Source organism: Pavona decussata, unplaced genomic scaffold, assembly GCF_977016875.1.
Source record: "Pavona decussata unplaced genomic scaffold, jaPavDecu1.1 SCAFFOLD_89, whole genome shotgun sequence".
In the NCBI taxonomy this organism is placed as follows: Eukaryota; Metazoa; Cnidaria; class Anthozoa; order Scleractinia; family Agariciidae; genus Pavona; species Pavona decussata.
Genome location: NW_028145506.1, coordinates 127,501 through 151,205, shown reverse-complemented (window position 1 = coordinate 151,205; position 23,705 = coordinate 127,501). Strand labels below are relative to the sequence as shown.

Sequence of the window (23,705 nt, the reverse complement as noted above, 5' to 3'; positions counted from 1 at the left end):
GGGGGAACATTCATGAGCGACATACTGCAAAGATGTTGACTCTGTAGAGGCAACGTTTAGTAAAAAAAACTTCCCAAGAGAGTCAAGTGTCCCTAAATTAGCCACTGGATTGTAGTCGACTTCTCGCGCGCTCTGGACGACTGAGGCAGTTATCGATCGCTCCCGAGGGTTTGGTTTTTGAGCCGTTTTGATCTGAAAAAAAGGATCGATTTTGGTCTGAAGTCTGAAAACAGGTAAGTTTAGACGCCAGCTCCGAACTGGTATTGGAAAATTGAAACAAGGCAGCGAATATTCGCACTTAGTGAATCAGCCATACTTTCTCATAGGATCACTGGAAAAATTACACATTTGGTCTGACCAGGGGTGTGCCGGGCTGGGCGGCACATCCTCACTTAAAATCCTTAGAAGTAACCCCCACCCCCACCGTCTTCATTTGGAACCATTAGCGAGCCAAGTTTTTATCGTGGAAAACGACGAGCCCGCACTATAAACTACGCCCAACTGGACTGCAACATAAACGGACTTTACAAAGCCTCGCTGATCGAGAACGGAAGGTAGTTAATTTGTCCAAGACAAGAATGTCGCCAGACGACGCCAGCACAGGCACTCTGGTAAGCGAACGTGGTCTTTCCAAGCTTGCCGAAACCTGGAGAAGGATTATACAGGGCCGCTTAGAAAATTCTCGAGCTTCAATTTTTGTAGCATTTCGGGTGAACAGTACTCAATCCTCGGGTCCCGGTTGTTCAATAGCCTGTTCCAGGCTTCTAGAGAGACGGGCGAAGGGACGAAAACGAGGGGGGACTGTCCCCCCTCGCTTTCGTCCCCTCGCCCTCTCCTTCACGCGTCTCTCTAGGAGAACGTAACAGGCTAGTTGTTCAAAGAAAGGATAACTCTATCCAGCGGATAAAATGATACTCCAACCAATACATTTTATTCGCTGGATAAAGTTATCCGCTCTTTGAACAACTGGGGCGAGGTGTGTAGTAACAACCGCAAGTTAGAAACGAGTACAACTAAGAGTTGCTTTTTAGTTTTCTTTATTCCTGTCATACGTTTTTGAGAATTGAAGTGTACTCTAGGGCATCATTAACTTAAATTTTGAGGGAAATTTTACTACTTGGCCAATTACCCAGTACATTTTCTATAAATTTGCGGAAGTTTATCAAATGGCTCGTTTGGCAGCCATCACCTCGCGCTTCACCCCCAACTCTACACAAACAGTTATGAATTTCCATAAAGCTACCGGATTGCATTTTAAGAATTTCAGTTTTCCCTAGGTGATAACCATGAAAACAACCTAAATGAATTCTCCCAACTAGTGGTCATAATTTAAATAGCGAGGCATACTGATATATGGGCTTAAAAGGATAACAAATTGAGAGCGCAAGCTTCTTCAACCAAGACTTCGTTAGCTGTAAACTTGTGCAACAATAAGACGGATTTTAAATCCGCGACTATATTAATTGTAAACATTTGTATGTCTATTTAACTTACTACACGATAAATAAGACTAGGTAATCTATTATACCATAAAAGCTACCAATTCAAGGATCAATTTTGTATCACTGTAAATTCTATATTGATTCATCTTCTACAATTCTCAATTAGAAAAGTGTATTTGAACAAAGTTAGTGTTTGTTCTTAATGAGATGGATTAAGCATGTCTGGTGTAATGTAAGCGACAGGTAACCGAGGATTTGCGTGAGAATAGGGTATTCAAGCTTCTAAGTAAATGATTAACACAAAACTGAGACTAGACAATGACACGATCTTCCTCAAAGAGTTTTCACTTCTGCTTTTCAGCCACAGTTTGAGAGAAGTTCTTGCTAAAAAAAAAATGTACAATAACTGACTTACAGACAAGTCATTAACCGCAAATCAGTGTTACCCTAGCCCTGGATTAGCTTAATACAGCTTTGATCAAACGGGCTCTGGACAGTCTCCTTTGTAGCCGGTATCTGAGACACACCCAACGTCAAGTTAATGCAATTCCGGCGCTGGGTTGTCGCGAAACAATTTGCCTGCTTTGTCTTGGAGAGAAACATTGTGCGATGCCTTCGGAGACTATGCCTTGGAAAAGTCCTGGCCAGGCAAAGTTGGTATACTTCATGGTCACACACAACACGCCAACCCCTCCCACCCCTCCCCGTCCTTTCTCTCTACCCGAAGAAAGGGGAGACCTGCCCCGTTTGCAACGTCTTATATGATTGGTCGAGAGGACAAAGAACGAAAAACAGAACAATGCTCTCAACCCTGCTGCAGGTTATCAGGGTCCAGTGAAAATAGAGCTTTTGAAAGGTGTAGTTCGACCGCAAACAAATACGAGTATGTTTTAAATCAGCACTGTTTTGGCTGGCTAAAACGGCTTTCTTTTCTAAGAGTCCCAACGCTCTTACCAGGATCGTAGAACGTAAAACTCGCTGTTTTCGTTCTTGGAGTTCAAGGCAGAAGTACGTGGGGTGATTATAGGTACTAAACGCAACTACAACCGCAACGCCAAGAAAAACATTACTTAAAAACTAACGAGAGCACACTAGACCCGGAAAATGCGTCTGCTCTCGAAGGCTACATAAAAAGTATGATCCGAAGTAGTTTTTTAAAACTACTTCGGGATCGTTCCAACTGGCTCACTGAATGTGTCTAATATGGCCGAACTATCTAGGAGCTGAATTTGAAGGAGCGGCGTTCAAGTTCTGATAGAGAAAGTAAAATTGACCGATGTATGTTCAGAGTCTCCAAAAAACCTTGTACTTGACCATTTCATGCTGTAGCTGTGTAAAGTACGACAAAGAAATATTCCGAAACGCGTAAAGCATGTGCTAGCCATAACTTTACTAATAAGAAAGTTGTTTTGGGACGTTCCCGCGCCCATTGCTGTCGCCGTCGCGTTTTCATAAAGATCCATTATTTTAAAACTGAAACCTTGTGATCCTAGAACGAGTACGACTACGAACGAGAAATTTTACTTCAAGTTTTTAACGAAGCCGAGATATATCCCTGGGAGATTCATTTTACTCTTTGTGAGCGACGAACTTGAAGCAGTTGTTTTGAATGGCGATAGCTAAGCCCTTTTGTACTTCCGAAAGGACGAGATCATCTAGGTTTCGAGGACTTGTTTTCGCCACTACGTCGTTCTCACAAAAACTCATAGTGAGATGACGACGGCTATCTCGTTTTCCCGCCAAAATGACACTGGTTCATGCGCACGCACTCTTTCTGTTTTGGAAAAACTCGGACTCGTACTCGCACTAGAATCTAAAGGTGTCTAATAGAGCGGTTTTCAATTGAGTGTCGAAAGCAATTTCGCGTTTGGTTTGGTTTTGCATTACTGTGCTCTGTCATTGGTTGACAAAACTCGCGCCACTTTCTCAACCAATAAGAATCCAAACCAAAACCAATCGTGTTTTGGCCGCACCCGTTTTCCCGCGCTTGGCGCCGGTTACATGTATTTGCTTCGAATTCTGATTGGCTCGTTGTGCTGTTTACATCTGTTGTGATTGGCCAGAGTAATTACTTTGGTTTTGGTTTTAAGATACTCAATTGGAAACCGCTCTATAAACGCGACCTCCCAACGGCAGATGGCGCGCGAAACTCAGGCGAAAGAAAAGTGTCCCTCCCCAGTTCTACTCTACGTATTTACACTAGCTCTAAACCACTCACACGTTCGCACGGATAACTATAAACCAGCTGACGTAATAATATGGACTATCGTGCAGCTTTGATACTTATCTTCATTAATTATCATAAAATATCTACGTTACAAAATTCTCTAAGGAGATACTTTAGTTTGTCTTTTAATTTGTCTGGTTTAGTCGTCCTCGTCACTGCTCGCGAATTGAGATTTTTCTATCTGAGAGCTGAAATAAAATGTTAAAAGAAGTGTTAGAAGTATTTCACACGTTGAAAGAAAGCCAGAAGGTTCCTGAATTTCCCGGGAATGATAAAGGAAAATAATGAATCAAAGCAACGAGCGGCAAATGTAGGATGCAAATGCATGGTCACGTGGTAATTATGTCGTTGCCGTTTGTCGTAAAGCCGCCGTTACACGTTGAAACTTTTACCTAAAACTTGTGTGCAACAGCGCTGCGAAACAAGTTTCAGCAGGCGTTGCACCGTGTAACATGGTCGGTTTCGTAAAACGTTTTTCAAACTTCCGTTGCGAGACAAGTTTCACGAAAAGTAGAACCGCTTTCTACTTCTGCAACGGCTAGCAACGGTCGCAGTGGTGAAAAAACAAGAGTTTCACCGTGTAACACAACCCCGTGAAACTTGTTTCGCAGCGCCGTTGCACACAAGTTTCAGCTAAAAGTTTCGACGTGTAACGGCGGCTTAAACGTAATTCTAAATTTCTTAAAAGTGTTTGGCCGCAATTTTACGCAAAAGATATCACGCCCAATAATTGGCTCCAGCGATTGCTACTCACAATCAACAGACCTATGTATCTGCTTATAAGCGGCCATTTTAGGTAGTTGGACGTGTGTCCATTCACTGCTACATGCCCTCTTGACAGTTTTGGGTGACCAGATTGGAGGGTTTAGACCGAAGCTTTGTTAAATCCTTCATTTAAATAAACGGCCCAAAATGCTTCCCATGTTATAAAATACGGAGTGACATCTCACTACACTATTCCTTCGAAACGAACAATGAAATATCCTCACTCTGCTCCATTTGAAGCTTTCACCAGCATGCTCTAGTGTAAACGTTTTGTACATGTAACCTGAAATCACACACGGTCACTCACTTGTATATGTTATCCTCGTCTTCAGATTCGTTCAGCATTGAAAACGACGACTGATCACGGAAATAGGACTCTGGAATGCAGGAAATAAAGAAGTTGAGAAAGTTAACTTGACATCTATCGTTAACAGGAATCTATCCTTTTTTTAATAATAGCCAGTGATACCCCGTTTCAATTACTAGTAGAGTTTTTCATCCATTCGATCAAATAGTCACGAGTTTGACGCTCTCACAATTTTGAACCAATCAGGAAAAACGCAGCCACGTTTGGCACGGGTTGAATGTTTTCCCGCGCTTGGCACCGGTTGATTGTTTTCCCTCGCTTGGCACAGGTTGAATATATTCCGGTACTTGGCACCGGTTGAATGTTTTCCCGCGCTTGGCACCGGTTGAATATATTCCGGTACTTGGCACCGGTTGAATTTCTTCCCGCGCTTGGCACCGGTTGATTGTTTTCCCTCGCTTGGCACCGGCTGAATGTCTTCCCGTACTTGGCAGTCTATTTGGCACCGGTTGAATGTTTTCCCGCGCTTAGCACAAGATGAATGTTTTCCCGCACTTGGCACCAGTTGAACGTTTTCACGCGATCCTAACGCTTTCATGGGAAACGGTTGGTGTGACTGAAACCACACGTTCTCTGATGACCAGAGTCTGGCACAAAACCGCGTCATATTTCAACCTTGATACAAGTCTTATACCAAACTGTCTTCAACATAAACGATGGATTAGAGAATCAATTCTGCAGTGTATGTTGGGGTGGTGAAGTGAAATTCGGCGAGAATGGAATCTACGTCCTCACAGTAGGAAATTTATGGGTTCAATTTAGCACTATAACATACCCTGCACAGTTCATTCTTTGATCAATCGTTTGTCTTATTAGTGCTAGCGGCAAAACGTTCATTATGTTTACGACATAATCCGACGATACAGCGACGATTCTCCCTTGGGAATAACGAAGATATGTCGAGCATCAACGAGACAAGACGTAAGCTCACGAAAAAGATCCACCCGAATGTGCTGACGAGGCACAAAGTGTTCGCAAAATCTTGTGTTGGCTGAAAAATCCACGAGATTAAAAAGAGTCATTTACTAAGTATTATACTCACCATAAAGCGCGTTCTTTGATGGGGAGTAAACGAATGCCATGGTGTACAAGTAAAAATTGAGTAATCCGTAAAATGTCAGAAATTCTGCAGGTATTGAGCGTCAAGGAAATAAAAACTAGAAATATCACTAAAGGGTGGTATAGATAACAGAAGCTAAAAATTGGGGGGGGGGGGGGGGGGAGAAGGGAAGGGTGTTGATTTACTGGTATGAATTTCCTGCTTTACCGGTTCCTTATCCTCCCTTAGCGGATACAAGTAAGGGCAGATCATTGAGGCAGGACAATGATTAAGAACCTGGAAACTTTGTGGCCAGACTAGTCCCAGGAAAGTTTGAACTACGCCAAACACGCTTATTACCGCTCCCCACCCACCCTCCCCCAAACAAAAACGAGGAAAAGCATTCAAAGGATATAGTTATCGTAGTGAGTTTCAAGTTCAGCAACAAAGTTTTCCTGCAGAACACCTGTTCCAAATCGAAGGCCTGTTATCACCAGGCTGAAAAATGAAAACGAAAAAGAAATACTGGGCTTAAATTGGGAAAAAAAATATTCACATGACATACACAATTACATATTTTCATTACATAATATTTTCAGATTTAACCAAACCAAAGTAATTACTCTGACCAATAACAACAGATGTAAACAACACAATGAACCAATCAAAATTCAAAGCAAAATACAGTGGAGGCTCGCTAACCCGAAAAACAAAAAAAAAGTGTTCTAGTTAACAATGGTAGTGTCGAATTAAAAGCATCCTGTTTTAAAAAATAACAAATAAAATGTTCTTTCACAATCACGAGTCACTTGCTTGGGTGCACTAAGTTGTTTTAGTAACAGCCATTTCATAAGAATGCTTAGCTTGAAAAATTTAGCTAAACTTTTAAGAACATATTAAGGGCAAAAAAAAAGTTGAGGTATAGCTAGGGACAGACATTGAAATCACATTACCAAAAAAGATTAAAGATTTTGACATGTCAATCTGCTATGTTCTGAAATTTTCAGCTGTTTACCGACTGATGTTTTTGAGTTATTGGGTATTAAATTTGAGGCAAGGGAAAGTAAAATTAGTTTGAGTAAACAGGGAGTTTAAAAACATGGGGTCAAATCCAGAAGAAATTTGATTTTGTTATAGTTAGCGGGGAATTTGAGTTAACCGAGTTTGAGTTTAGGGTTCTACTGTATTAAGGACGGTAACTTCTTTTGTTACTACGCATACGTTCTGCGCATCGCGAGATACTCAGGTTTCCTATGGGTGGTGCCTACTAGAACAGGAATATTTTTGTGCGGTTTAACACTATACGGAGAAAGTAGAACTTAGCAAATGCTTTTGGTATCTCAAAAGAAAATTGGGGGGAACCATGCATTTTTCAGAGATAATTAAGCTGCAATTTAGGAAAAAATCCCATACATTGCTTTATATTTTGGCGCTTTTTAGAGATATAATTGCTTAGTATCTCCGAAAAATGCATGGTTACCCCCAATTTTCTTTTTGGATTCCAATAGCCCTTGCTCAGATCTGCTTTTCCCGCATAGCCATAAACCGCACAAAAAAAATTCGGTATTAGTAGGCACCGTCCTTAATGTGCATTTTCTGACAATTGGTTTTAACTTGCTTTTCGTTGGTTGAGCAATTGGCGAGTTTTTTAATCCAATCACAGAGAGTAGAAAAGCAAAACCAAAGCAAACATGATATTACTTTTCAACATTCAATTGAAAATCGTTCTAAAATAAGTAATCATTACTTAGATGATGGATTTCCAACCTTATTGTCAGGACAATCAACATCAGACCTGTGAGGAACTTGAGGCGTACATCTGTTAACACAATAAAAAAAGAAAACTTCAGAGATTTCAGTCAGAAATAGCAAAGCCGTTGTTTAGAGTCAAAAGTCCACACTGCATTAAAATACTACAGGATCAGCTGGGCATTGCCCATGAACAGCCAATGCCATAAATCATTCAACCCCACCCTCTAACTCATCAGGCCTTTCACTAGCAAATCCATTGCATCTGTTGATAGAGATGACTCCTCCATAGTGCTTATATATAGGATTTATCACAACTAATAAAATTAATCGTTGGCTTCTCTGAAGTCTATCATAAAGATAGGGACATGGAAGGTCAGAACGATGTACAGAATAGGGAAAACTGCAGTTGTGGCAAGGGAGATGAGGAACCGCAGAGAGAAAGGACCGCCTTGGGTTTTGCATCGCGGAGTGAAGTGGCAGTGGTTGCACTTGACCGTGTGGCATGGCGAAAAAGAATTTCCGGCCCATTTCCCCCCCTTAGAGACAAGGAAATAAGTTTCAGTTCAATAAAATTAATGTTAAAGCCTTCATGCTGAATATTCCATATTCCACAAATTTCTCACATTCCTGGCCACCCCATCATTGATTTGAAAATAAAGTTTCATTTCATAAACGGAAACACTGGGACCACAATACCTGCTTTGATGTTTTCACTAGTACTTGTATTTCAGGGAATATACATGGCCTCTACTGCTAGCACGTATGATTTCCCACGTGAATATTGAGAAAAACAGGCCTTGGTACAAACATATGTTCCTTTTTGACTAATGAAATCTTTTTTTATGGATCACCCAGAGCCTAGCTCTTACAAATGTAAGTAAAAGTGAATGTTTTACCAAAGTAAGGCATGGTTCTGAGCTCGCTGTATGCCCTGAATAACAAGTATACAAGATACACCAGATAGATTGCACCAATTGTGAAGAAAAACACCTTCAGACCCTGAAAAAAAAAAGAGTCACACAGCGCATCAATTGTAAATACCTGGCATTTTTCTAAAAATTAAGGAATACAATTCTTACTACCAGAAAGCTTGAATGTGTAGTTCTAGAAAATATCCTTACTGCCCTTCTCATTGGCGGTCACTGGAAACTCTCAGGAGGACTGGGTTCTCAAAAACTAACAAGCCAAATTCTAAATGAGGTTATCTAATTGGCAGTTTTCACAATGATGTTATTTTAGTTCCAGAATCCTCTTTGTTTTTCCTTTCTTGTCCCAATGAGGTTTGGATAACAATATCCACTAAGTCCAAAGTGAAACAAAAAAATCTTATGTCGAAGGGGAATGGATATTTTTGGGAACAACATCATTTGATGGGAAAACCTGGTTAAGATTATTCAAAGTGGGTGTGAATCATTGTCAATTCTTACCATAAAATGCCCAATATCAATTTTGTACTGGTAAGTGGGATCTTGTAGCTCATTGTATCTGTAAGAAAAAAGTCTAAGTAAATGTACTTAAAGTAAACAGAAAACTAAGCTTCTTTATAATAATTTTTATCACTTCTTACTCTTATTAAGACTAGGCACTTTTTAATGCAGCTTGTATTACAAAGTTGTTGTGCCCTTACAAGGTAAGCCACATGAAATGTTGCACAGTGTAGCATGCACTGAAGTGCACATGTGCTGCAACATTTTTGTTGCAATCATCATTGTTTCTGTAGCTTAATGGCTTTCAAAACACTCATTAATAATTCGTAAGTCCATTGACCTATCAAATGGTCGGTAAAACATCACGTGCAGTAGTTTTGAAACCCGATAAAACCTTCTCCTTATGCTAATTTCCAATGTTCACAAAAGCATCATTGTTATGAACTCTCTTGACACACGCTTTTCCAGGAATATTTTCGAAGCCGTTCAAAAATCTCGCAGCATGAGTTTTATCGGGTCTAAAACCACTCGGCTGCGCCTTGTGGTTTTAAATCCCAATAAAACATCTGGACTGCCCGTGTTTTAAACATTACGTGAACACTAAAAAGGGATGATGGTATTGTGGGATGAATAATAGATGATAGAAACACTTACTGTTGCCATGACGACAAAGTGAATGCTGCAACCCACAGAAGACCAACAATGAGAAGCTTTGGAAGGTAGAAACTTAATCTCCTCTCACTCTGTTAACAAAACAACAACAACAAAGAAACAAATAAGAATTATATAACCAATAAATTTTGTGTGACTCATGCAGCCATTTTGTTCAAAAGTTCTTAAGTCTCTCATACAATTTCAATTTTGTGAGAGGAAATCATTCTGCTCACTGTATAAAAAGCTGTCATATAATTATGCCAAATGAAAGAATTGAAGAAAAAGGTTCAAAAGTTGCACAGTTTTCAAACAGGGATTTCATCACTTTTAGTAAAAATGGGTGTATAAATAAAATTAATCTCTTTATTTAAGTGTCAATGTATTGAGCGCCAAGCATTCAACTCAACCCACATGATACCGAGTGCGGGAATCGAACCCGCGTCACACTGGTAGGAGGCGAGTGTTCTCACCACTGCGCCATCCCTGCCCTTCCCCCCACCCCCACCCCCACCAATTATAGGAATTATGTGATGTACAAACCTGTCGGATACCATGGAATGCACAAAGCCAAAAGAGCAACAATGCACAGAGGAATGATGCCTGGAACACAGAATCAAACATGCTTGGCACCCAGCTATTGACCAGAAAGTTGAGAGGAAACAGTGGATCTGTCAAATGCAAACAGACAATCATTATTTTTTTTACATCATCCTAATTACATAATGTACCATTACCTACTGCAGTAGTGGATCTGGGGAAGAGCGGCTCTTGCATCAGAGAAAATCGAGCCCAGAGGGCAAAGAATTGTTTAAAGTACTGAAACCCCCACCCCCCAACACCCCAACACACAACTCCACCTAAAAGTTCTGGATGCCTGCCTTTACACCAAGGTTTACGGTAATTTACTGTTAACACAAAGCTTGAAGTATAGACTCAGAGACTCTGAGATAAATAACTGAAGTGGTGCGCGGAAAAGGGCCTATAGTGACTCTTGATCTCACGTCAAATTCTCCCTGCAAGGTACATGTAATTTGGAAGGAGAATCTTACTAGTATTTATCAGAAGTCACTTATGGCTATTTTACAGGTACCCCTTCAATTAAAAAACTGATAACTATCTTGGAATCACCCAGACCATCAAAGAACTAATTAGCTTAACGCTTCTTAAGAGTACACGTAAATCATCAATAGTTCATGCTTATGACTGCACATGTAATATACTCATTCCCCAAATGAAATTAGGCTATTTCTACTTGTAAGTGGAAGCCAGGCATGTTGAACTTTTGAAATGCACGTATCAATAACAGTCATTGCTGTTGTTGGAAAACTTTCAATTTTTTCAACTTGACGAGGCTTTGTATAAAACCCATAAGTAGATTATAAGTTCAATGGTTTAAAAGTGAGGGAAATGTAATTTAGTAAGCAAAGACTGAAATTACTTAAGATTATTCCTTACCATTGTACAGCAATAAAAGTGGCAGAAGAAGTGACATCCACCTAAATCAAGAAAAATCAATATTTATTCCATTTCTTCACTTACTTGCATCAGATAAGGCTTAAAATTTACTAACGTAAAAAAAGAGATGCTGATTTTCAATAACCAGGTTTCCAACTGAGGATTGGTTTTATGTAGTGTTAATCATGCCCATGTAATGAAAAAACCAAAAACAAAGTGACATTAAAAACTATCTTGTCTCACGGCTGGAGTGTATGCTTTCCCTCAACTATGGTAACATTACCATTGCTATGTTATGTTATGCAGTACTTAGTGCATTTTGGTTTGTACAACTCAAGGATAATACTATGTACTCATTGACTGAGTCTGTTATGTTTTCTCTGTTATTTAGTGCTTCTAATCATATTTATATAATTATTTATTTGACTGTCTTTATACCGTAGTGTCTTGTACTATTGTCACTGACCATCCTTGTAATTCAGCCTTTTAGGCTGCGAGAGGGATATCAATAAACAATCATCATCATCATCATCATCATCATCATCATCATCATCATCATCATCATCATCATCATCATCATCATCATCATCATCATCATCATTATAAGGGTAACAGGTTGTCAAACTGATCATTTTGGTTTGGGTCAAAATTTATGGTCTATGGGCCAAACCTGTGTTGCCAATACCCCTTTCCTCTCCATGAAAGTGAATAATTCTCTCAATTTATCAGTGGCATGGCATCCTTGTAAAGCAGGATTTATTTTTTTCTTTTTTAATTAATTTTATTTCATTGTTAATTTATTGCAAGAGGCAAAATAGGTTGGCAGAACATTAGATAGAACAGATTAGTATAGGTACATTTGTTTTGTTTGTATGGTTTTCTGCAGGATTAACTGTGGATAAATAAGGTATGGCTTAATAAGACAAGTTATATTCAGCACCACTTTTAAACCTAACATCTGTATGGAAACCCATTAACAGATTTGAGTCTTAAATTTACACTACACTGAGGGTGCATTCAAATGACCCTATTCTGGAATTAAAAAAACATGTAAGAGGCTTTTGTAGTTACTGGAATACAAAATGACTCTTAAATTATCATGTGTCAGCGAAAGTTTGTGGAAATGTCTTCCCAAATTTACTCAAAAAAAGAGAAATCTAACAGATATTCCCCTTCTTCTTATTCCAGAGTACAGACATCAAACTCAACTTGAGTCATTTCAAAACCTTGAGAAGCCACTAGTCACCTTAACATCAGTTGGCAGTCACATAACCAGTTGGGTAGCTAGCGACAGCTCTGCTTTGGTTTTATAATACAAAACTGAAAACCATTCTTAACACAATTAAACTTCAAATTAAATAAACCAATATCACATACTTTTGTTCAATGGACCACTCACGCAGGGGAAATCTTCTCAGCGAATGAGCAAACATACACTGAAAACAAATTAATGGCAGAAATGATTGATAAGATGTATGTTAATTAAAAGTGCTACTTAAGGTGAATCCAAGAAATTCCTATTGAGTGTTAGCCCTAATGCTAGTAACACAAAATTGATATTTTGTTGTTCCCTTCACATTCATATTGCTTCAACTACCGCCAAAAGTTATCAACCATGACTTGCTCCCATCTGGCGTTAAAGCTCAACTGGTAGAACAACAGACTATCAAATCCAAAAGTTGCGGGTTTGATTCCCGCTGAGGTCGGAGATTTTTTTCTTTGCCTCATATAGATAGATAGCCTTTATTTTAAAACGATGAGTATTAAAGCTACATGAGCTTGTGGGGTCGTTTGCAATTAACTAATTACAAGTAAACTAAAGAAGCTAAAAACTAGGGGTATATACAGACAAAATGTTTGAACTAAATTAACGCTTACAAAATATGAAATCATGAGCATATGTGCACATGTGTGGTCTCTCATTTTACTTCTAAGGCGAATGTTTTGAACGAATTTCACAGGTTCACTTTAAAGCACTTTAACATAGTTTACACTGTAGAGTTAATTCTCTGCTCCATCATTTGTGTCATTAGTGCTAGCGGCACAACAGTCGTACTTCAGTTTAGTTAGTTATTAGAAAAATGCAAGAAAATTAGAGGTTATGTCTCCACAACCAAACAGTATTAAGTAAACTTAAACTTTACATGCGCTCTGGTTGAAAGCCATGTTTCTGACATGTGCATGGAATGATACAAAATACTTATTAAGTTTATAAAATAATGTATTTCTTGACAATTATTTTCAAAAAAGAGGTTGAAGTTCCACTTGGAAATTCTACATTTAAAACATCTCATCAGTGATGATGTTTGGAGAAACATCCTCCTTCTTCTGTTCCTGTAAATTGTGACCTCTCATGTGAAAATGTACGCACTCAAACAGCAAAACACACAGCTACTGAATGGATGGCAAACAGCTGGCCAAGCTATTTAAAACAGCTACGGTGAAGGGCTGAACGGCTGAAGAAAATTTTTGAATGGCCGAATGCCTAAGATAACCTATACTTATAGATAAGTGCACTTACCGTAACCATAAATGTGAGTACAAGAAAGACAAATCTGAACCAGATTTCCACCTGAGTGAAGTCTGCATTATAGTGTTTCATCTGCAGTGCAAATGTATAACTATTACTAACATGTAATGAAATGATAATATTTTACTTACTGTCTGTAAACAATAATTTATATATTTTGATATTTTCTTTCAAATAAAAATTAAATAAATGTGTTTGGCATTTAAAAACCTTTTTTCTCAGGACAACAATAATATTATATAAGGGAATCAACTTTGTGAAGAAATCCATCATAATTAGAAATATGTGTTCAGTACTCAATTTCAAGCTAAAGGACTGTTTAGATTGTCATTTGGATACTGTTACATGTAGGGCCAAGATCTAATATGACCTTGTATGTACAGTGTAACACTGAAATTTTGCTTTTGAAATTTTAATTTTATTTATTTAGGATTTTTTTTCTTGTCCAAAAACTTAGTTACAGTGTCTGTAATACAGCAAGGTACACGTACAACCTCTGACACTCAGATGGATTCTAACAGTCCCAGTGTCCCGTCAGAATCCATGCAATTTTTTAACATAATTTTATTTTAACAGCGATCAGTAACAAGATAATTTTGACCAGTGTAACCAAAATCCAGCAGTTTTAAGCCTGCCGCACACTTGAGGAAAGAGCTGAGCAAACTGCCTTGCAAGACATCGCAAGGCCAAGCGAGGCAATCAGCTCAGCTGTTTCCTCAAGTGTGTCGTTGAGTTTTCGTGAGAATTTCGCCTTGCTACTAGCAAATTTCAAACATAAAAAATGACAGATATTTCCTCACGGCCTCGTGAGGTGAAAAACTCCCGAAGACTTAACCACACACATGATGAAACAGCTGAGCTAATCGCCTTGCAAGGCAGTTTGCTCAGCTCTTTCCTCAAGTGTGCAGCAGGCTTTACAGCTCCAAAAATGTGGCTGTTTCGGGACAGAAATAAAACTTTTTCACATCCAGGACAAATATATATTAAATTTAAATAATAAAAACCCTACCACAAAATCAATGTCACTGATTTGCATCCCTTTTGGCAAGTTGAGAGCATGGAACTTGACGACTGCCACATAGGAAGGATAATCAATGTATCCAAGGTGTAAAATCACCAATGACTTACATTCCTAAAATAAATAAAAAGTAAAAATAGTAATATTTTGTAGGGCTTGGAGCAATCTAGACAGGTGCATGTGATGATTTGTGCTCGAAAATATTACATTGAACTGCTCCAAATAAGCTACTATAATTTATTAGCGCAGAGACTAGAAGTAAGAAATGTAGTTTTGTGTTCATTTTTTTATCAACAATTAAATTTGAAGAATTAACTTTAATTAGTTATTCCTTTTCCTAAAATCTTGAGTAACTCAATCAAAAGAACAGACAATGTTGTTCTTTTTTTCATTTTATAATTATTACTTTTTTTTTGTTAAAAAAATTATTTTCAAGTAATTATTAATATACAGTACATCAGTGTATACAGCACACATGTATACAAATTAATGGCCAACTTTGACTTGTGGTTGTTACATTCAGGGGGCCTCTAGTTTTGAAATTTATTCATAACCAGCAAATTTCACAAAACTAATTAAGGGGGATCTCTGTTGCTTTGGAAACTTTGAAAATTTCATTAACTTAAGGGGGATCTCTGTTGCTTGGAAACTTTGGTAAAAATTCAGAAAGCTGAGGGTGTGATTATTACGTTCCACAAAATGAAATAAAACCGTCACCTTTTGGCAATGCAGCACGCGTGTTCTGTTATAAGGTGTTGTTGCTATAAGGTGGTAGCTGCTATCTTTGGCTCTGCCAAGAATTTGAACACCCAGATGAAAGTCACGGGTGAATGATGTTGCTGAAATGAAAATTACATGATTGTACAAGCTTATAAGCAGATCACAGAAAATCAAACAGTACACTATCTAGACTGCAGCTACGTCAAACACTCAAGATAAACAAAAATTGGTTCCTAGAAGATGCAGGAGTTCAGGCCAGTAGTAAATTATTGTAAACGGTATCCAAAAGAAAGGAGTTGCTGTTCAAAACAGCAAAAGATTCAAGACAGCTAATGTTAGAGATGGCAGGTAACTTCAGTATCTGTAATGAATGTAGTTTTACCAACAGAGCTGATAACTTTATTTGTCCACCCTAAAGAGATTCGAGTGCTGATTTTTCAAGACAAGTGTTAGCCCCTTGACAGAGCAAATTGCACTTTACAACATGAAAACTGAAACAGTTAAAATGTATAGAAGTAAAAATAGAATAATTACTAAAATCAGCCTCAAGTATTTGAAATGAATAAATTTGTGTTTTGTTGAAATTTCAGGTGGTGATAACATCTCTTTCAGATGATGAAATTGTTAGCCAGCTCTTCATAGTTCATAATAGTTACCTGCTTTGGTTCCATTCAGTTGAATCTGGCAAAGAAGCCAGAGTTGTTGGTTGAATGTTGACAAGATTCCTGTGTCGATACTGAAAGGACCAGTCTGAAAGATCAACAGAGACACTGTCCTGTCAAATAACTTACAATAATTAATAAGTCAGATTGTCTTAAACTGGTGTAAACTAAAAGATATCCTTTGTTGTGGTTTAAAGTCAACTTTACTTGACAAATTTTTAAACCAGTTGAAAATACAATCTGGAAATGGAATAAAGTGAAAAAATCAGTTAAAACTGGTTTGAATTATTTCCAACCAATTAAAACAAAGTTAAACCGACAATGTTACCAGAACTTTTAATTATCCATAGTTGCAAGAAATTGAGGGAAAATATTTTTAAATTACCACATTTGTCAGAGTCAATAAACTCGCTCTCAAGTGCATTGAATTTTTAACAACTGATGAAAGTTGAAACTTAATGACCTCAGTGTTTCATGGTAGGATTAACAGTTTGTAACTATTGTTTACAGCATATCGTGTGCAGTTAGTGTCATGAAAGTGTTAGTAATGGACTCAAAATTTCTGACATTTTAAATTAATTTTTTATTTAACACCTCCTCATAACAGCCAAGTTTGTAATAAATCCCTAGTAAATATAAACATTTTGGTAGCATTTGAAAAGGTTTAAGACACAAACCAATAATCATTGTTATAGTCAATATCTACATCACCAGTACATGTATTTTTGAAACTTGAATTGAGTTTTGAAATTTATGTCAGTTTTGAACATAATTTTGCCAGGAAGTTCCCATAGAATTTTCCCTACTTTATTGATGGTGTAAAGCTATTAATAAATTAATGTTTTCTTTACATTACAGCATAAAGTATTTCAAAAATAATAATAAAATATTGTTTCCTAAGTATTTTGAACTTTTTCATTAATTTGATGCGTCTTTTTTGGATATTTCCCGAGAAATCCTCAAGATTCCATTCAATGCCGGACATTACAAAGAGGAATTCAAATGTTCATTTCATTCTCGAAATACTGGTCATGTGTGACGTAGACTGACTGTAATGGTTTTTGACATGGAAAGAATGCATCTCCTTATAAAGATTGGAGTCATGTTTTATTGGCTAATGTTGATTGAATAAATGGATCTTGGGACACGTATTTGGTATCCCCCACAGATTTTGCAGGGGCGGATGACATCATCACCAACTTAGCAAAGGGGAAAGAGTCTGGTGAAACTGAACGCACTCCTAATCTTTGATTATCACTCTAGTTGTTATTCTAAAGCATGGATGAATTCAGACAAAAATTACCAACCGTCAGTTTTTCTCTTGCCACATTGAGCTCAGAGGCTTTCTGAGTGTGTTCAACAATAATGGGTGGTCCTACAAAATACAGATCAAAAGTTATTCAGGAACCGTAACCTTCAAGCCTGGTCAAAGCCTCTTCCTTAAATCTGGGGCTTCTTTCTGTCGCAACTAATTAACAGATACATATAATTATCCGTATTACACTTGTAACGTAATGCCCAAGGCTTTGTCATATTCATGCACATTGCTTACCAATAGTAAGGAATACACACAACTGCATGTAATGGACAAGGTGATTTCTTTCTGGTCAAATTACACACAGATTACATGTAATTTGACCAAATTAATGCAAAGAGAAATCACCTTAGCTATACACACAAACCACATGTAATAGATAAGGTGATTTTTCTCTGGTCAAATGCACAGACAGCATGTAACAGTTTGTGTAAATTTTTAAGAACACATATTTTGTGTGTAAATCTGCCATATTGCACGCATTTTATGCACATGAAGATGCTGCCATTCCTGTGGCCAGTATTATATTTTCAAAATGTTATACACTGCATCAGTACACACTTGGAAATGCTATAGACTACAAACTTAATCCCATATCTCAAAATGTTAACTGTACACTGCTAGTTTATCACTAATTCGGATGTCCTGTAGTGACCACTGATATATCTTGGTCCTCTTTTCATGTAAAAGGCCCTCTGAAATCTCCCTTCGGGACCTTCATGAAATGGGCCTACACAAGCCAATTTCTAGAGTGAGACCTGATAATGCAGCACAAGTATCATTCAGTGATATTAACAACTATTAACTTGTGCTGCCACTGAGTGTGAAAATAACTGGGAGTGATATTTACGTTGGCCACTTCAGAATTTTCCTGAAGTCATTTAATTAGGGTTTTTTTTCTTCAGCCAACCTTTGAATTGTACAACATCTTCCGTTTGCCTTTTGGCTGTGAGATTTAATCCCCTGAAATGATTGCTAAACGATATTTTGTAAAGATCATTAAAGATCAAATTTCAGGAAACTGTTGGAAAGCGGTGAGTGAAACTACAACAAGGAAATAAATGAAAGCAAAAATATCTAGTTTGCCTTACACTTGAAGTTGTACATTTTGTATTTTGTAATTATGCTAGCTGCAAACTTAATATAAGCTTAGTACAGCTGGAATAAAATGTTGATTTGTAAGCCAGTTTCGTCGCAACAGATATTTGACCACATCCGGTCACATAAAGTTTAAAGAGTAACGAATTTCGACACGGAAATATTTCTAATTTCGCTGTTCTTTTAGCTGTCCAGGAAGTCGAGGCAACCGAAAATGTCACGAGAAAACGCGTTTCAGCTCCGAATGAAAGCGCAGCGTACCAAGTAAGAGGGACTGAAAATAATAACATGTAGCAAAAAGCAACTTGACAGCAAAATCATCTCTTCTCCACCGAGACCGACCACAATATATAAAGCCAAATTAATTGTCATTCATTTAATAGCCGATGTAGTCGTAAATATACGCTAATGTACAAAAACAGGCCTTTTAAAATTGGCGGATTTCAAATATTCAAATGCTGCATTAACCTAAAATTTCTGGCGCCAACAAACTAAGGTCAAGCGAAGCGAGCTAATAAATGGACGACTGTATATCACTTCAACACGTAAACGAATGTTATAACTTCTACTCTGAAGAAATACGAAATAATTAGCTTAACTCGACGGGACTAACCTGCAATGCCAATAATCACCGTGAGAAAGAAAGAAACGAAGAACGCCACGAAAACCAAAACAAACTGCCTCTTGGTGAGCGTGTAAAGTCGCATTTGGACGGTGCTAACAGAAGGGAAGACAATCAGCAACGGCCACAAAGATAAAGGAAGACAAACATACTGTTTTACTTACGAGTCCATTTCCTTGGTAGCCATTTTTGAGGCGAAGAAAAAATCTACTCCGCAAACACAACCATATTAGCATTTGATCGACGCCAAAGGAACAACTCATCAGTTCGCTTTTGTTCAGAACAGTCGAGCGTGGACTGGGAACGAGGGGAGCGCGAAAAGAGCGGAACACTTTATCCAGCCGGATAAGTCGCTATCTCGCGGATAAAATGTATTGGTTGGACTTCATTTTATCCACGAGATAGCGCCTTATCCGATGGACGGTGGAAAGGTGATTTCTTCAGCGAATAAGAGCCTCCTAGGTTACATTCTCCTTTGCATTCTAACAAGAAAAGATTCAGCTTCCGGCTCCAAGCTTTCCAGGCCAACCTCACCCCCACCACCTCAGTAGACTTCAGTAGGCGGAGAAAGATGCGTCACGCATTTAGAAAACTGTGGGGCGTTTAACTTTGAGTCTGACTAATGTCACTTATGAAATAAATCATGCATATGAACCATGGATATAAGATTTTGCAAGGAACTGATCTTCTTCAGTTTATATGCGGCACTTGAACAGTTAATTACATTCAACGGGGATTCGAAGTTACTTCCTTTGCCGAAATCCTACTGACGCATCCAGTTCGAGACCCATAATTTTCCCGGTCAAATTCGCAGCATTGTACCGTATCAACTACTTTAACCACCAAAGAGGCTGCGAAGAAATCAGTTCTTTAATGGTTTTGCGCCGGGTTCCTCACTGACTTGCACGCCCAGCTAATGTTTTGCTCCTGTTTAATCTCTGTGTCTCCTCAACATTTAAAATAGCATCTGAGCATCATTCGTCAGGATTTGGCAACGAATTTGTTTTGCTAAAGAACTACGTTATCTGATAGAACTATTTCCTGCCACACACTGGCCCGTACTGATTTATTTCCTCGTAGCGTTTTGTTTCAGTTCTACGACGAAACAATACTTGAAAATCAGCCAAGCTTAGCATCTTCCTGGTTTTGGGAACAGAAACTTGATTAACTTTTATTTAGATAACTCAACTCGCATTGGGTACGTTTGTGTTTATCAGCTGAAAGTTAATTACTGGCGGAACTTCACTTTCAACTTCCGGTCAAACTGAATCAGAAGAGCCGGCCGGCAATCCGCCGAGTTGTTTCGGACAATGACTCATGTGATCAAGCCAGTCTCCCAAGTGGGGTAGGTATAGAACGAAGAGCTCTGTCTCGTTTCCAGACCGAGCTCTTCACCCTATAATTAATTTATTTATCTATTTTTTATTCAAACAATATTTGAACACGACATTTGCTCTAAGAGTAACTAAGTGCTCATCGAGAAGGATAGGAGTTGGTTTTACCCTGAGACCAGGCTCTATCTTGTTTGGTCTTGTTTCACTTCGTAAACAATTCGCGCGAGAAACGCGGAGCGAGTGACCGTCGGTATATAACAGAGAAATAAGAGACTGATGCTAAAATTCTAAAATTAGGCCTGATTCACAGATTATGGGTTGGGTTGCATGGTAACGGAGTAGTTTATCTTGACAATGCTGATAATGGCAGACCACCGATTACGCAAAGATTTTATTGAAGTTTTCCTAGCCTACTCTAGGCTCTCAGATAGTTGTGCTTGCTGAAGACTAAAATCAGAAAACGGGTATACTTTTTGGGTTCGTTTTCTTACCCTTCAAACAAATTACAGCCTGGAATGGGGTCAATTTTTAATTAATTTCCTACCCAGATTCGACTTCATTTCCAGTGAAAGAAGATAGGTGGCCTCTTTTGTTTTGCTTGTCTCCGGTGGGCGGCTAAGTTTCCCATCATTCATCTCATAATGTTGTGCGCGATTTATGCAACAAGGGCTTTTGGGGAATTTGGCTCTGTGGCTGAGCGAGAGGTGCCCTGCTACCTTCCGAGATCTTTTTTACATCAAGTGGACCAGCTCTTCTTCAAGGAAGACAGCCTTTATTGCAGATCTTGAAACATTCTGTTACAGGTAGAACTCAAAAGCTTTTACTGAAGAGCATTTGTCCTATAAGACCCGTAGAGTTTAGACAATAGTATTTCGACAACTCAATTTCAATTGCGTAAGCTAACTGACAAATGGTGGGAAATTCTAAAGAAATCATTCTTCGCGCCTTTACAAACTGAAGCTCATTTTTTATTCGAAAGAACAGCAGGTGTTCAACAGCTATGTGTTTTACTTGACGGTTACAAAGGCCCCGATATTTCCTAAACTGGGTGAAATCTATTCAGTTTTACTGAAAAATGTCCCGTAACATTTACACAAAACCTCTTCTAAATCTAAATAAATCTAAATATGTAATTTTCGTAAGGGACTGACAAGCCCCATCACTGTGAATGACGCTGTGGGTGCTAGTGGTGTAAAACCGATGGGTATAGGTGAAAACAAAAAACTGGTAAGTAATGACGGGACCTAGGCGAGGTGGGCGCCTTGGGTGGGGAGGGGAGGTCCTCCTTTGAATTTTTGGTAAAGGTGTGCAGCTCCTGACCGTTTTTCAGACCAAACTATGTAATTTCGGTACTCTTTTTCAGACCTGCATGGGCCTTAAAATTCACGGATCCATTTTCAGATCTAGTTTAAGTAGAATTATACCCGTTTTACACTTTCAGACTAAATGGTTAAAATCTACTGAACCTTTTACAGACTCAAACGGTACGTGACCACACCTACCTATATAGCTTATACAGGGGGAGGGGTGGGTGGTGAAGGTGATTTAAGGCTCCAATAGTATCTTGATTAAATAACATTGGCGTGAAGATCGTTCCTGTCACTGAATATTCATGAGATAAAACTTTGGCTCTTAGCACAGCACAGTAAATTTCTTAGAATGTAATTGTCTTGTCAATCCTTCCTTTGGTGTAAAGTATGGCCAGAGAACTAGGGCCATTTGGTTGTTAACTAGTTGTACATCATCGTAACTCGATATTTTCCGTCGGGTCTCGAGTTTCACTGAACCAATGCAGATTACGAAGGAGATTTGTTGCTGTTCCCGGGGTATTGTCGTAACAACTTTCCGCAAAGCGCGCAGCTCGTGTTTGGACTCTACTACGTGCTTACTAATTCAAAGGTATTTTTGCGCGGCTCATGGCTATGAAGGAAAAGGAGATCTTAGTAATTAAGGGTTACTGAAATCCAAAAACAAAATGGGGGGAGGGGGGGTAACCCTGCATTTTTCAGAGATAATTTAGCTTCAATTTGGTTACTACCAATTTTCTTTTGGGATTTCAATAGACCTTGCCAACATCTACTTTTTCCGTATAGTCATAGACTGCGCAAAAACGTTCAGTATTTAATAGGAGGTACCGTTCTTCCTGTGTTTCTGGGGATAAGGATCCCAAGAACATGCTGTTTATTCCGACCGGCGGTCTTACCAGGGCGAAGTATATATATGCTTCAGGGATAATGAAGGATTTCGTCGAAAGGATGAACAAAGAAGCATAGCAAATTGGCCTCACTTTAAACAGGAAAGCTGAGGAGCAAGTGAAAAGAAAAATAATAGAGGATCTCAATGGGGTTAACTGTCAGCCGTCAAGCAGCCTTAAATTTAACCGTCGGCCGTCCTGAAAAGGGCAACTTTTACCGTCAGCCGTCAAAAAAGCAGTTTTTACTAGCCATCAAAGGGTTTGAAGGCCTTATAGCTGCTCATTCCGGACTGCTGACTCTCCTGAAAGAATCGTTAATGTTTTAACTGGTAAACCAATTAACATGTTCCTAAACCAGTTTATAATATATCTTTTCGGCTTACTTTGTGTCTAAACTGACATCACAACTAACTTTCGTCTGTAAGTACATCTGGTTTCTGACCATAAAACAACTTCCAGAACACAATTTTTAATGTTAAAAAACTTTAACTCATGGAAGAAGAAGATATCTGGGTCGATACTATTAAAGAGGAGCAGAATTTTTGAATTTGTTTGAATTTGTATCAAGGTCTTTGAAGAGAGTATATTTTTCAGTTATTTTAGTGAATAATTTTGAACGTAAATTGTCATAAAGTTTACAGGAGAATAACAATTGAAATTCATTTTCAACTTCATTTGTCTGGCAAAAATAATATAGTCTTAGATTTTCAGGTGTCTTTGGTAAACTGCCTGCCTGTCTCAATATGTAAATGGTGATTTCCTAAACGAAATTTATTCAGTTATGGTTAACCTGTGGAGAGGATTTTTAATCATGGTATCGTTCTTAAAGGTACTGAGTATAAAAACTCAATTTCCTTAGTTTGTTTTAAAGTCTTAATTGATGTTCGATAAGAGCACTGCGAATACAGAGAGCAACTTGGTGTTACCTGGAGAACGATCTGAGCCTGCAGAAAGGTTTATCGGTTTTATTGAGTGTAGAGAAGTAACAGAGAGGCTCTAGGAGGATACATAATTTTGAAAATCGACCGGCCGGCTTATACTTGACATGAAAAACTATAGATCGCAGTCATGGGATGGTCGGGGT

At 38.4% G+C, this 23,705-nt stretch overlaps 1 protein-coding gene across 1 annotated transcript; it reads right to left on the bottom strand.

Moving 5' to 3' along the window:
- Positions 1-1,020: 1,020 nt before the first annotated feature.
- LOC146474390 (transmembrane protein 181-like) lies at positions 1,021-20,086 on the bottom strand. The gene is made up of 18 exons (XM_085117000.1): positions 19,258-20,086; positions 19,085-19,188; positions 17,366-17,433; positions 16,053-16,146; positions 15,394-15,515; positions 14,668-14,790; positions 13,650-13,730; positions 12,506-12,564; positions 11,129-11,169; positions 10,214-10,341; positions 9,674-9,762; positions 9,020-9,077; positions 8,489-8,591; positions 7,608-7,659; positions 6,256-6,338; positions 5,844-5,933; positions 4,742-4,811; positions 1,021-3,857 (listed from the first exon to the last, which is right to left on the bottom strand). Exons 1-18 carry the CDS (start codon positions 19,278-19,280, stop codon positions 3,809-3,811), a joined length of 1,437 nt encoding a protein of 478 aa, XP_084973126.1. The 5' UTR covers positions 19,281-20,086; the 3' UTR covers positions 1,021-3,808.
- Positions 20,087-23,705: the final 3,619 nt, after the last annotated feature.